This window comes from Chiloscyllium plagiosum, unplaced genomic scaffold, assembly GCF_037043375.1.
Source record: "Chiloscyllium plagiosum isolate Xiang-an unplaced genomic scaffold, Cpla_swu_hap1 HiC_scaffold_6, whole genome shotgun sequence".
NCBI lineage: Eukaryota > Metazoa > Chordata > Chondrichthyes > Orectolobiformes > Hemiscylliidae > Chiloscyllium > Chiloscyllium plagiosum.
The window spans coordinates 82,244,469-82,257,273 of NW_028270144.1; the positions used below are offsets into that span (position 1 = coordinate 82,244,469).

The 12,805-nt window shown below is 39.1% G+C and overlaps 1 protein-coding gene across 1 annotated transcript in view; it reads left to right on the forward strand.

Annotated features, from left to right (window-relative positions):
* The first annotated feature begins 986 nt into the window (after positions 1–986).
* ddx10 (DEAD (Asp-Glu-Ala-Asp) box polypeptide 10) overlaps positions 987–12,805 on the forward strand; it is a 217,940-nt gene continuing 206,121 nt past the window's right edge. The window contains exons 1-2 of the mRNA XM_043691863.2: positions 987–1,211; positions 10,182–10,242. Coding sequence (XP_043547798.2) covers positions 1,017–1,211; positions 10,182–10,242 — 256 coding nt within the window. The 5' untranslated portion in view covers positions 987–1,016. The remainder of the gene's footprint in view (positions 1,212–10,181; positions 10,243–12,805) is intronic.

Below are 12,805 nucleotides of genomic sequence, written 5' to 3' on the forward strand. Positions count from 1 at the left end.
CGAAGAAGTACTGAGAATCAAAGAGACTTTAGTTTGCGTGTCTACAGACTGTTGAAGGTAACAGGACAGATGGATAAGGTGGTTAAGAAGACATATAGAATACTTGCTTTTATTTGTGAAGGCAATGAATTCAAGAGCAAGGAGGGTATGATGAAGCTGTGTATAATGTTAGTTGGGCCACAGTTGGAGTACTGTATGCAGTTCTGGATGCCACACTTTCTAAAGAATGAGAGGTACAGAGGAGATTCATCAGCATGTTCCCTGTACTGGACAAATTCATCTAGATTGGGTTGATTTCCTTGAAGGGAAGGCGGGGGGGGGGAAGAGATGTAACTGCAGTGTAGAAAATTCTGAGAGAGAAACTTTTCCCCCTAGGAGAGGGGCCAATAATCACAGGACTCTGTTTTAAAGTAAGGAACACAAGTTGAGGAGAATTTTGAGGAATTTGCATTTCACCTAAAGGGTTGTGGATATCTGGAACTCACGATCTAAAAGGGTCATAGAAAAAGGAACTCTCAAAACATTTAATTATTTAGATTAACATTAGAAATGCTATAGCACACAAGGTTGTGGCCTATTGCTGGAAAATGGGATTAGAAGGGATTTGATGATTGGCGTAGACACAATGCACCAAAGGGCCTCTTTCTGTGCTATAAAATATGTGACTGTACAACATACCTTGGAGAGTCATCTGAGTTATGTTAATTCAACACTATCTGTAATTCTAAACCAATATTTTCCTATTCACATTTCCATAATCGTAAAAGTTGTGTTTAGCTTTTTAATTTTCTCTCGACTTTAAACAAGTTAACGTTTTCAATGGTGTCAATCTAGCAATTTGTTATTGATTGTCACTGTCTCATTAACACAGCTATATTTAACACATTATTAATTATTCTTCATCTACTTGCTCACCTCCTGTGCCCTTGTCCTGACCCTCTCCACAACGTCATCAGGAAGCGCCCGCCGCGTGACGTCATTGCCGTGCGTCGGGCGAGGTCGTGCTGGCTCCAGGCATGGTGTTTACGGGAAAAGCGAGTGAGTTGTCCGCCGCCTCCTCCGAAAGGAGCGAATTAATTAAAAACTATGAGAAGTGGAAAAAGAAATATCAACGGAAGAAGACGAGGTTAAAGCAGGAGAGGAAGCTGCGAAAACCCGAATGGCAGGTGGAGAGGGAGGTGATCGCCAGGCTGGTGCAGCGCTATCCCGAGGTAGGAGCGGAGCCCGGGGAGTCGGAAATGGGGGGCGGGCGCGGATTGTAGTGGGACACTGGGCTGTCGGTGTGAGGTGGAGTCGTAGCTAGGGATGGGAGAGAGTTATGAAGTGGGAAAATGGGAAGTGGTGATATGGTGGGGAAGTCAGGGACGGCCAGACCCAGAGAGTCGTGATTCGATGCGCACACATGGTTAAGCCATTATATAAATCTGGTGCTCGTGGAAACAGGACTGGATAGCTTGTCAAAACCACCAGATCAATGATAGAAATAAAGTTAATAACATTGAGTGAATAAGATCATAAGATGTACGAGCAGAAATAGTACAGACTCAATGGGCAGAATGGCATATCATTCATCAAGCTGATGGTGAGAGACTTAAACTGATCACAAGGGCATGTGCCTTTTGTAATAAGGCCTAAATGACATAATGGGCTACAAAATGAAGCAGAACAGAATAGTGGACAAAAATACATCCCTCCTGATGTGGTCAATGCATTTTACACACTGTTCAAACAGAAGGTTAGTGAAATGGTGTCACCTGCCCTGACAGCTTCAGTCGTACCTGTTTCGTCAGTCACTGCTGCGGATGTCAGATTGACCTTCTTAAAAATGAACCCATGGAAAGTGACTGGCCCAGATGGAATCCCTGGCCGTGCAGTCAGATTTTGTGCGGGCTAGTTGGCGGGAGTATTTGTTGACATCTTTCACTTCTTCTTGCTACGATCTAAACTCTCCACCTGCTTCAAGAAGTCTACCATCATCCTGATACCAAAGAAAACACATGCAACGTTCCCCAATGACTACTGCCCGATGGCTCCGACCTCCATAAACACGAAGTGCTTCGAGCGGTTAGTTGTGGCTCATATCAACTCCAGCCTCCCAGCCTGCCTTGATCCCTTGTGATTTGTCTACTGGCACAACAGATCTATGACTGATGCCAACTTCCTAGCCCTGCACTCACCCCTGGAACATCTGGATAATAAGGATACCTATGTCAGACTTCTAATTATTGATGACAACGCCATCATCAGAATCGTAATTCCAACAAAAATAATCTCCAGACTCCTAGGTTGCTACTCTGCCCTTTGTAACTGGATTCTCAACTTTCTGACCCACAAATCACAATCACTGAAGATAAGTAACAGCATCTCCTCCATAACGATTCTCAACACCAGCGCCCTACAGTACTCCATGTACACTCATAACTCTGTTGCCAAATTTCATCCGAACTCTATTTACAAGTTCGCAGACGACACCACAAAGGGCTTGGTGATGTGGTGCAACAATAATAATCTCTCCCTCAATGTCAACAAAACTAAAGAGCTGATTTTCAACTTCAGGAAGCAAGGAGGAGGGCACACCCCTATCTATATCAATGGAGCTGAGGTGGAGATGGTCGAGAGTTCCTCAGGAATGTTTTTGTGTGTGGAAGTCTGTGTCCAAGTGGATCTTTGGGACAGGTGCTAGTTGAACTCAGGTCTCCTGGATCAAAGGTGCTCGCTGCTATGCCCTAAGTGCCTTCCCTGTTCACCATGTTTACTTAATGAAGGTGTAGGGCATAGCAAAACTATTCGTCTTTATAAAGTATATCCTGATAAAATCATTGTTGTTTGTTTATTGTGCAAACTTGTGGCTGGGCCAAAGACTGACATCTTTCATCCTTGAATGTACACAGTCTGCTTCAGATTACTCTGGAAGGTTTCTCAAAAATAAGCAGTCGCATGCTGCTAGTTTTGCCTGTGCTCAGCCCACCTGTGTTTTTTCAAAATTCAGATCATAATGTCCAACATTAAATGTGATTCTGCTGTTAGATAGTGTTAACAATTACTCCAGAAAACAGTTTACGACTATCAGTCAGGCTTGTAATTTGATTTTTGTTTGTGCAAGAAACTACATTTATTCTCTTGCGCAGCTCTATTCTTTGTAGGCAAAAAGTATAGTGTACTATTTTCACTGAGGAAAGGGCTATGAAGAGCACCTTCCCTTGCAGAACCCTGAAGAACCAGAGCTGACTTGTCTGATTTGAACTCAGTCTTTTAGTTAAGACACTTTACAGTTACTACTTCACGCCAACCATTGTTCAACAAATCAGTACTGTGTTCTCATACAGTGTAAATTTATTTTATTTCTAAGTTGATTTTCTTGCTCTTGAGACCTCATGAGCGTTAAATGAAAAGAATGACTTCCTGTCTCTTTTTAGCAATGTTTAAGTTCTTTATTGCCAAGAAATTATCAGTAAAACTTTATTTAATAAACAAAGTCATTAATAAATATTGTGAAAATCTGGCATTTGTGCAAATTTTTGTGGTATATAGTATCTTGCCACCCGAGTAATTATTCTTTGTCCCAACATTTGTCTCCTTTTGCAGAGTAGTTTCACCTTCCAGTTCCAGCCCTTTTGTTGCTTATAGCCCCTTGTGTCCAAGCTATGAAATGCCTCTGAAACTGTGTGCAAATGTCATCCTTCACCTGTGTAACATTTAATTTAGGGGGCAATTTTTTTACCTGCTGATATCCTGACACTCCAGAAGTAATTAGTTAAGTGAAATATTTTAGGGGAGGTGGTGGAGCCATAATACTTTCACTGGACGAGCAATCTTGAACTCCAGACTGTCACTGTTGGGGTGTGCGTTCGAATCCCACCATACCAGATGGTGAAATTGGAATAAGATAAAAATCTGGAATTAAAAGCTGGCCCAATCATCACAGTAATGTTGATTGACATAAAAACCCATTTATAATAATATTGTATAGGGAAGCAAATCTGCCATCTGTACCTGGCAAGCCGACAAGTGACAGCTGACCTATAGCAATATGCTCAACTTTTAGCTGCCCTCTGACATACAAAACATTGTTAAGGATGGGACTGATTTCTTTTCCAAAAGGATAGTAACCAATTGGGTTTTTGTGACAAGCAAAGATTGCATGGCCTGCTCCTGCTTTTTGTGTTTCTATGTTAAAGGAAACAGAGGCAAAAACATTAGATTACTTATTGTGGAAATAGGCCCTTCGGCCCAACAAGTCCACACCGACCCGCTGAAGCGCAACCCACCCAGACCCATTCCCCTACATTTACCCCTGCACCTAACACTACGGGCAATTTAGCATGGCCAATTCACCTGACCTGCACATTTTTGGACTGTGGGAGGAAACTGGAGCACCCGGAGGAAACCCACGCAGACACTGGGAGAATGTGCAAACTCCACACAGTCAGTCGCCTGAGGCGGGAATTGAACCCGGGTCTCTGGCGCTGTGAGGCAGCAGTGCTAACCACCGTACCCCCCCCCCCCCCCCCCCCCCCCAGGGACCAGTATGGGAAATATTAAATTTTGACAATGGTATGTAACTGATAGGATTAGGTTGCTCTGTTTTTTTGTTTTGCCTCGATGTGGCCCAGGAGTAGTTTTGTGGTCTGTTTTTTTTTCACCAGTGGGAATTGAGATTATTTGAATTCGCATTCTCAAGATTATCAGTCCATGTCACTGGATTAATTGTTTTAACAAGTAAACTCTCAAAACAGCTGAACTGCAGCATATTAATGTTATTTAACATGAGCTGTGGTCAAGAAGTGCACAGATTTAAAAAACTGAATTGCGATTGGCAAGTCTCCTTTCATTCTTGGTGTTTGGGATATAGTAGGAAGCAATTTAATTTTAAGTGAAGTAGAAGGGGAGACATTCAGAATTGGACCACATGGAATTCGGTTGCTCTCTCTTTACCTCCTGAGTTATATAACATTGTCAAAGTTTGACATTTCCCATCCAGTTCCTGGTTATACTAATGTTTTTGCCTCTGTTTCCTTTAACATAGAAACACAAAAAGCAGGAAAAGGCCACACAACCTTTGCTTGTTCTACTATTCAATATGATCATTGGCTGATCATCTGACTCAGTCCGCTATTCCTGCTTTTTCTTCATATCTTTTTGATTCCTTTAGCGCTAGAACTATATGTAACATCTCCTTGAAAACATTCAATATTTTGGCCTGAGAATTCAACAGGCTCACCCCTTTGTGAAGAAATTCCTCATTGCTGACCAGGAACATCCTGCATTTACCATGTCTGGTCCTGTTCCAATTTGGTAGGTTTCTGAGGTTGAGACACTCCTGCCATCATTGTTATAAACTCCAATGAATATAATTGATAATATATTCAGAATCTCTTCAATTTTTAATCCTGCCATCCTGGGAAACAGACTGTAAACCTCTGTTGCACTCCCTCTATTTGCCAGACTTCCTTCATCAGATAAGGAGACTAAAACTGCACACACTGCTCCAGGTATGATTTCACCAAGATCCTGTACAATTGCAGCAAGACATTTCCTGCTCCTGTACGCAAATCTTCTTCTTACGAAGGACAACACATCATTTGCCGTTATTGCTGCCTGCTACACCAGCATGTTTTCTTTCAGCAACCTGTGTGCAAGATTGGTGCACTTAGGTCTTATCTATGTTATGCTTCATCTGACATGCATTTTTCCAGTCACTAAATTTGTCCAAATCACTTGTCCAAATGAAGCAATTTTGCATCCTCCTCTCAGCTCACCCTCCAATCCAGCTTTGTGTTGTTTTCAAACTGGAGATATTAATGTTTAGTTCCCTCATCTAAATCATTAATATATATTGTGAATAGATCCCTAAGGTAGGCCACTGGTTACTTGCTGCCACTCTGTACCTGTTTATTCCTACTCTTTGTTTCCCATCTGCCAACGAGTTCTTTTTTCCATGTCAGTACTCTACTCCCATGCAAGTCTCTTAGAAGGTCTTATCAAAAGCCTTCTGAAAGTCCAAATAAATCACATTCACTTGCTCTTCAATATCAACTCTATTAGTGACATCCTGGAAAATAAACTTCAATAGATTCTTCAAGCATAATTTCCCGTTTGTAAATTCATGCTGGCTCTGATCCTGTTACTGTTTTCCAGATGCTCTGCTGTTAAATCTTTTCTAATGGACTGTAGCATTTTCCCCACTAACAATGTCAGGCTAACTGGTCTATAATTTGCTGTACCCATTTAAAATAGTGTGACTACATAAGGTACCCTCCAATCTGTAAGAACTGCTCCGGAGTCTCAAAGAATCTTGAAAAATGTCTACCAATTGTTATGAAGTGGAGGTCAAACCCCTCTGGTAATTAAAAACCAAATCTCCAGAAAAGCTTACCTCATCTCGTAATCTATTAAAATGTGCATGAGTGAAAGAGAACTCTTAATTTCCTCTTAAAGAAAAATAATTTATTTTTCTAAATCTCATAATGAACACTAAACAAGACTATTAACAAACTGAACACTGTCTTAACTAATTACTATCTGACCTTAACTCTATAAAAATGCTGTGCCAATAAAAATGACTAAACATTACATTAACTTTAATTTCAAGTACACTCTGTCTTCTCCGCTATCTTCAGTCTCCCATCTGCTGATCTCTCTGGTTCATTGTCTTTAATGTTACTGTGAGTATTTTTACAGGAAAAGGTACCTTTTTGATAGAGAGTGCCTTCTTATGGCTTTGCAAATAAGATATTAGATGAGCAGTTAGCTCTACGGCAGTTGCTGTGATGAAATTTTCAAAATGCCCTGGTTTTATACCCCCCAACATTGTACCCTCTCATTGGTCTGATGTTGTCAGTATAGTGAATTCAAACTCAGTTGAGTTTTAGTATCCTGGGCATAATTTAAATTAATTGGTTTCCTTAGTAAACATTGATTTACTTCCCCTCTTTCCAATACACCCTGTTTTCATTAGAGCCGGTATATCTTTGGGATGTTGTATGTGCCCTCCTTTGTGAAAACAGAACCAAAGTATGTATTTAATTGGTCTGACATCCCTCTGATCCTCATTATACTTCTCCTGTTTCTGACTGTAAGGGACCTAATTTTAGCTTCACTACTAGTTCTGTTCAGATACCTTTGGAATGTTTATAGTAGTTTGTAAGTTCCCTGTAAGCTTACTCTTTTATTCTGTTTTCTGCTCTGAATCAATTCTTTTCCACCTTTGCTTGAATCTGAACTTCCAGTCTTAATGTCTGCTCCTTTGAGATCAATTTGCGTGCCCCTACCTTGCGTCTAATACTATCCCTAATTTCCCATGATATCCATGGTCCTGATCCTTTCCTGTTTTACTTTGATCAGGAATGAAAAGATATTGATCAGTAACTGCTGAAGGTCAGGTGGATTACAGGGTTTGAACTAGATTTTATTCAGGTCAGTCAAAGGAATATTAAAGTTTTAAGGTAGAAATTGAACCTTGTGTCTAATTTGCCCCCCAAGAATGCTTTCAAATTCATGCAGCCAAACGTTGAATTGACCTGTTTTTCAGGTGTTTGGACTGTCTAATATAGTTGTGAGCACATATTATATCCCCTGAAGAATTTCAGTTACCATGAGCAGAGCAGGAATCAGTTCTGTGCTCCACTCCTTTAAGAAAATTTTACACACATTTCCTGTGGCTAAAAGGTGTGCTCTTCCTGATTTCTAGGCATGCTGGACATTTAGCACCCTCTTAACAGCAGCCCTTTGCCTTCCTCGTTCAGAAATGATGCAAGTGCAATAGGCTGGAGAAAAATGACTTGCTGAGGTGGTTTGAGAGGCAATATTGGGACTATTTAGTATGCAATATGTATCCAAAATGAAACCAGTTGAAGAGCACTAATCTACCTTCTGGTTTCACTGACTCATAATACAAACTCTTCCGTCCATAATGTGCAATAAAGCACCTAGGAAAAAGAATATTAGTGCATTCTGTTGTTATTCCTGAATCAAAATGTTCATGATACTCTGAAAAAACAATTTATATTCATGAATAGTTCACAGTTCATGGATTAAGCATTTGTGCATGTAGAATAAGCAAGGAGGAATTTCTGATTTTGCTCAGCGATAGTGTTAAATGAATGTCTAATGCATTGTTAAATTTTATTCAATTGTTGGGAATTCAATTTGAAATAGAGATTCTTCAAATGTGTGAATGAACCAGGATTATCTTTGGACATTCTGGTTTGATTGCACTTTGTTTTCATTGATTCCATAAGCCAGATCCTTCCGAGTGAATCCTGCTCTTGGTGATGCAGACCTTCTTTCTGATATGGGTCTCTGTGAAAGTGGACTTGTTTATGACGCTGTAGTGGGAGACATCTGTAGTTTTGCTGGAATCAGAATTCCGGCATTTCTTACCTGCCCTTATGATGGGAAAAGAGGTTCCTTTATGAATTTCCTGTTTGCATTTTTGCCCAGACTTGGAGGAGCCTACTCATAAAATTTTTGCTGGCTAAAGAAATGCCATCTGAATGCAACTTCATTGAGTTTTGTACCTTGTCAAGTACTGACAGTCAGTCTGTCCAGCATGATCTCCTTACTCATTTTGAGCCCTTCCAGTGGCTGAGTCACCATAGTCTGGATACTGTCCCCCTCTTTTGTAAATATAGATGGAAAATATTTAATAATTAATTCCTCAGCAGTGTCCTAAATACGCTTTTTTTTGTCCCTCATTGGCCGATTCAGGCAGCGTATTTTTATAGTTATTTTTATAGTTATTTAATTTTGGATGAGAATTGCCTTCCTTTGTTGAGAAGCCCAGTTCATATTAGTCTCAATCCCCATAAATTGAAGGGTGTGAAACACCCATGTTGCATGAAATGTCTGTTAATGGCTTTGTCCTCATTCCTCCTTTTAGTGGCACTGATGTGTACGTTCGTCACATGTACAGGAAATCTAGTCCTTTTTTAATTATTTCCTATTTTCTCCGATGAATTACATAGACTACATTGTTTTGTAATCTTTTGATTAATGAAGTTTTTCCTAATGTTAATATTTTTGTACAAGTTTTAAGATTTTTAAGTGTTCACCTTTTCCAGATTGTTTGGCTCAACAATTTTTCTGGATTGTAGAATCTAGTTACTGAATTGTAACTTCGTCTGGTCCATTAGGCTGGAAAAGTTATTAAATATATTTAACACAGCAACCTTATTTCTGTTTGATATATGTACACTCTCACTGCTTATTATAATATGTATGACTTTTAAGAGGTATGGTTTAGTGAGTTAACCTCCTCTATAAAGTGTTATGCACTTTTTATTTAATGAGGTCCTTCTGTGTTACGGAATTTTAACTTGTGTCTCATTAAAACATATGTTCATGTGAGGAGGTGCAGTAGCTTGGAGAAAAATCACCTGAAGTGTGTATTGTATGTGAATTTAAACCATTCTTTATCTGATGGTTAGCTTGTATTGTAGAAATGATATATTGTTGCACAGTTAGATCTTTGACATACTTGTCAGCACTCACTTTAAGCAAATATGTTGAGGGAAAAGAAACTTTCTAAATTAACCGAGCAACGCTGAACAGTTGAATGAAGAATGATTTATTTGCATCAAAAACCACCTCAAGCCAATAAATGTTGGCATTTTAGCGACTTTTTTTTATTAACACTAATGTGTCAAGAATTTTGACATTTCCATTTTCTTAATTGGGCTTGGAAATAGACCATATTCTTCATCCACCTGTTGTTGCATTGCTTGGTGGCAATCATCTATATCTGGAAGGTGACAAGATGGGGCGGAATCCTTGATATATTCCTAAGTTTTTGACTATATTTTGCATGAAAATCTCCTTTCTGTTATATTCCTTGCCTTATTTGACATTGTTTTTATAAAACAGAAACCAAAGAAAAAAATAAACGAATTGTGACTATTTAAAAGTATCTTGGCCCATGATTTTTTATCTTTGGTATTCTGATTTATCGCATGTCTTGTATATTCAACAATTGAGTTTAGAAAACCCTGATAATCTTTTTATGACAAGGTTTGATAATGGAAGAGAATGTTTCCACTTCTGGATCTGTTCAAAGTAAAGGCCCATAAATTTAAGATAGTTACTAATAAATCCTGTAAGGAATTCAGGTGGTTATTAGCCAGCAGAAAGAATGGTGAAGCAGTGTGAATCAGTTGTGTTTAAATCTGTGTTTTGACTTTCAGATAAATGCCAAGGAGGTGGTCAAATTTTCAGATCTTCCATTATCCAAAAAAACCATTAAAGGTAAGTGGAATTCTACCTTTTCTCTATGCTTTCTTCATTTGATCTGTCCATTTTTCTTCCTTTATATCCTTTTTTTTTGTACAAGACTTTTAAAACAAAACACTTTTTTTAATCATGTGGCCATAACAGTTCCCCAGGCACAATTTGAAGAAATTCAGGAGTGTTGTCCAGGTGTTCAGGCCAATAATTATCTTTTAGTTAACATCACGAAAACCAATCGTTTCATCATTATCACATTGCTCTTTTTTGGAGCTGTCTGGGCTTAAATTGGCTGCCACATTACATCAATGATCTCATTTCTCAAGTACTTTGGATGTAAAGTGTTTTGTTGATTGTCAAAGTAATGCCATTAAGTAATGCAGTGATTGCTGACACCAACAACTGTGGGCAACTATACATGTGTGCCCATTGAGGAATACACTGAGTCCCAGGCACTGACATCATGATGTGCATCTTTTGTGTGATGTCATGATTAGATGCATTATTAAGCATGTGCAGGAAAATGCATGTGAATTTGACGTGGTCCTTAGTGGTGGGGAACTCCTGAGAACCCATGATCATGAGGCACTGTCCTATTCTCACTCACTTCTGTGCTCCCCCAACTCCAAAAGACTATGTAACCAAGAATGTAACATTTACACAGTGTAAGAGTTATTGGCTTAATGAATACCATCATCCAACTTTCAGGAACATAATTCTGAATCCATGTACGCCTCTGGTGACATAGTTAACAGAAGGAAGAGGAGAAAGAAATTGTGTTACAAATACAGCAAGCAATTGAGAAGGAAATGGCATGTTGGTCTTCATTGCAAAAGGGTTGGGAGTGCAAGAATAAGGAATTCTTGCTACAACTATGCAGGGCTTTGGTGAGACCTGATCTGAAATACTGAATGAAATTTTGGTCTCTGTATTTCAGGAAGGGTGTTCTGGTATTTGAGGTGGTACCTTGATGGTGCACTGGATTAATTGCGTAAGATTGTACAATGATGAGGGTCTGAATAAATTTTATATGTATTGCTGGAGTTTAGAAAAATGAGGCAGCAGCTCATTGAAACATTTCAAGATTTTGAAGAATCGTGAATAGGTTGGACACTGAGGGATTGCTCTCCTGCCAGAAGAATGTGGACATGGTCTTTGGAAAATATCATTTTACTTGGGAAACGTTTTATTCACTTGTTGTAATGGACCACGGTTCTCTGAAATCTCTACCCAAAAGCCTGTGGATGCTGCATCATTGATCACATTTAAGGCAGAATAGATAGGGTTTTTTTGTGCCTTAGACTTAAGGGATGTGGGGATTAAGCAGCAAAATGGAGCTCAGGCTAATGTTCAGCTATGATGGAGTACAGTCTCCCCTCCTACTAGAATTGTGGGTTGCAGTGGTTCAAGAAGGCAGCTCACCAACATTTTTTCAGGGCAGTTAGAAATGAGAGGTAAATGCTGGCCTTGCCAGCAATACCCGCATCTCAGATACATTTCAAAAAGATGTAGTAGAGCTGGCTTGAGAAACTGTATGATCAAATCCTGCTACTAAATATCTATACATTAAGTTCTTATGTATACTAGTAACAGGCAATCTATCGAATTTAAAGTCGTTCAGTTGGCATCCACTATAATATTAGTAGGGTCACGTTTATCGCATGTCTTAGGTTTGTCGGATCAGTCTTCAAATGATTATACATTTCCTGAAAGCATTGTTAATATTCTGTATAGGCAGCTCATCAGTACATGTGTATTATGTGGGTAATTTACTTTGGAAACCTGTGATTACTAATGCATTTGGAAAGGGTTCTTTCAACCAAAAATAGTTTTGAACCTCTGACCTAATTGTTTGAGGAATGTGAGGCTGTTTAGTTTCAGGTTAACAATAATGTTTTAAATTCAGCTAATCCAGTAAACTAAATGGAAGCTTTAGATTTTACTTATTACTTCAGAAGTCAATTGAAAATTGTTTCATTTTACTCTTACTATGTAGCTGAATCTGCAGTTGTTAGTTGAATGCAGGAATAAATAGCTGAAGTTCTGTTTTGAAGCTCTTGCTTCCATATAATCCTTACTGTAGGAAATGTTTCCTGTTTCATATAGTACTTGTTTAGTATTTTGTGGTGTTATTGACTACTTTTTTAAACAGACAATGAAGTTTTTGTTGGCAAAGCAGAATTTAGGAGACATGGTTAGTAAGTTTGTGGATGACACCAAAATTGGTGGTATAGTGGACAGTGAAGAAGGTTAGCAATGAATGCACAGAGATTTGATCGATTTGACCAATGGACTGAGGAGTGGCAGATGGAGTTTAATTGTAAGGTATTGCAATTTGGTTTAAAAAAAGGGCAGGATTTATGAAGTTGATGGTAGGACCCCGAGTAGTGTTGTTGGACAGACAGACATAGGGGTTCAGGTACATTGTTCTTTGAAAGTTGCATCACAGGTAGACAGGGTGATTAAGAAGATGTTTAGCATGCTTGTCTCATTTGCTCACACCATTGATTATAGTAGTTGGGACGTCATGTTGAAGTTGTACAGAACATTGGTGAGGCTACTTTTGGAGTACTATGTACAGTTC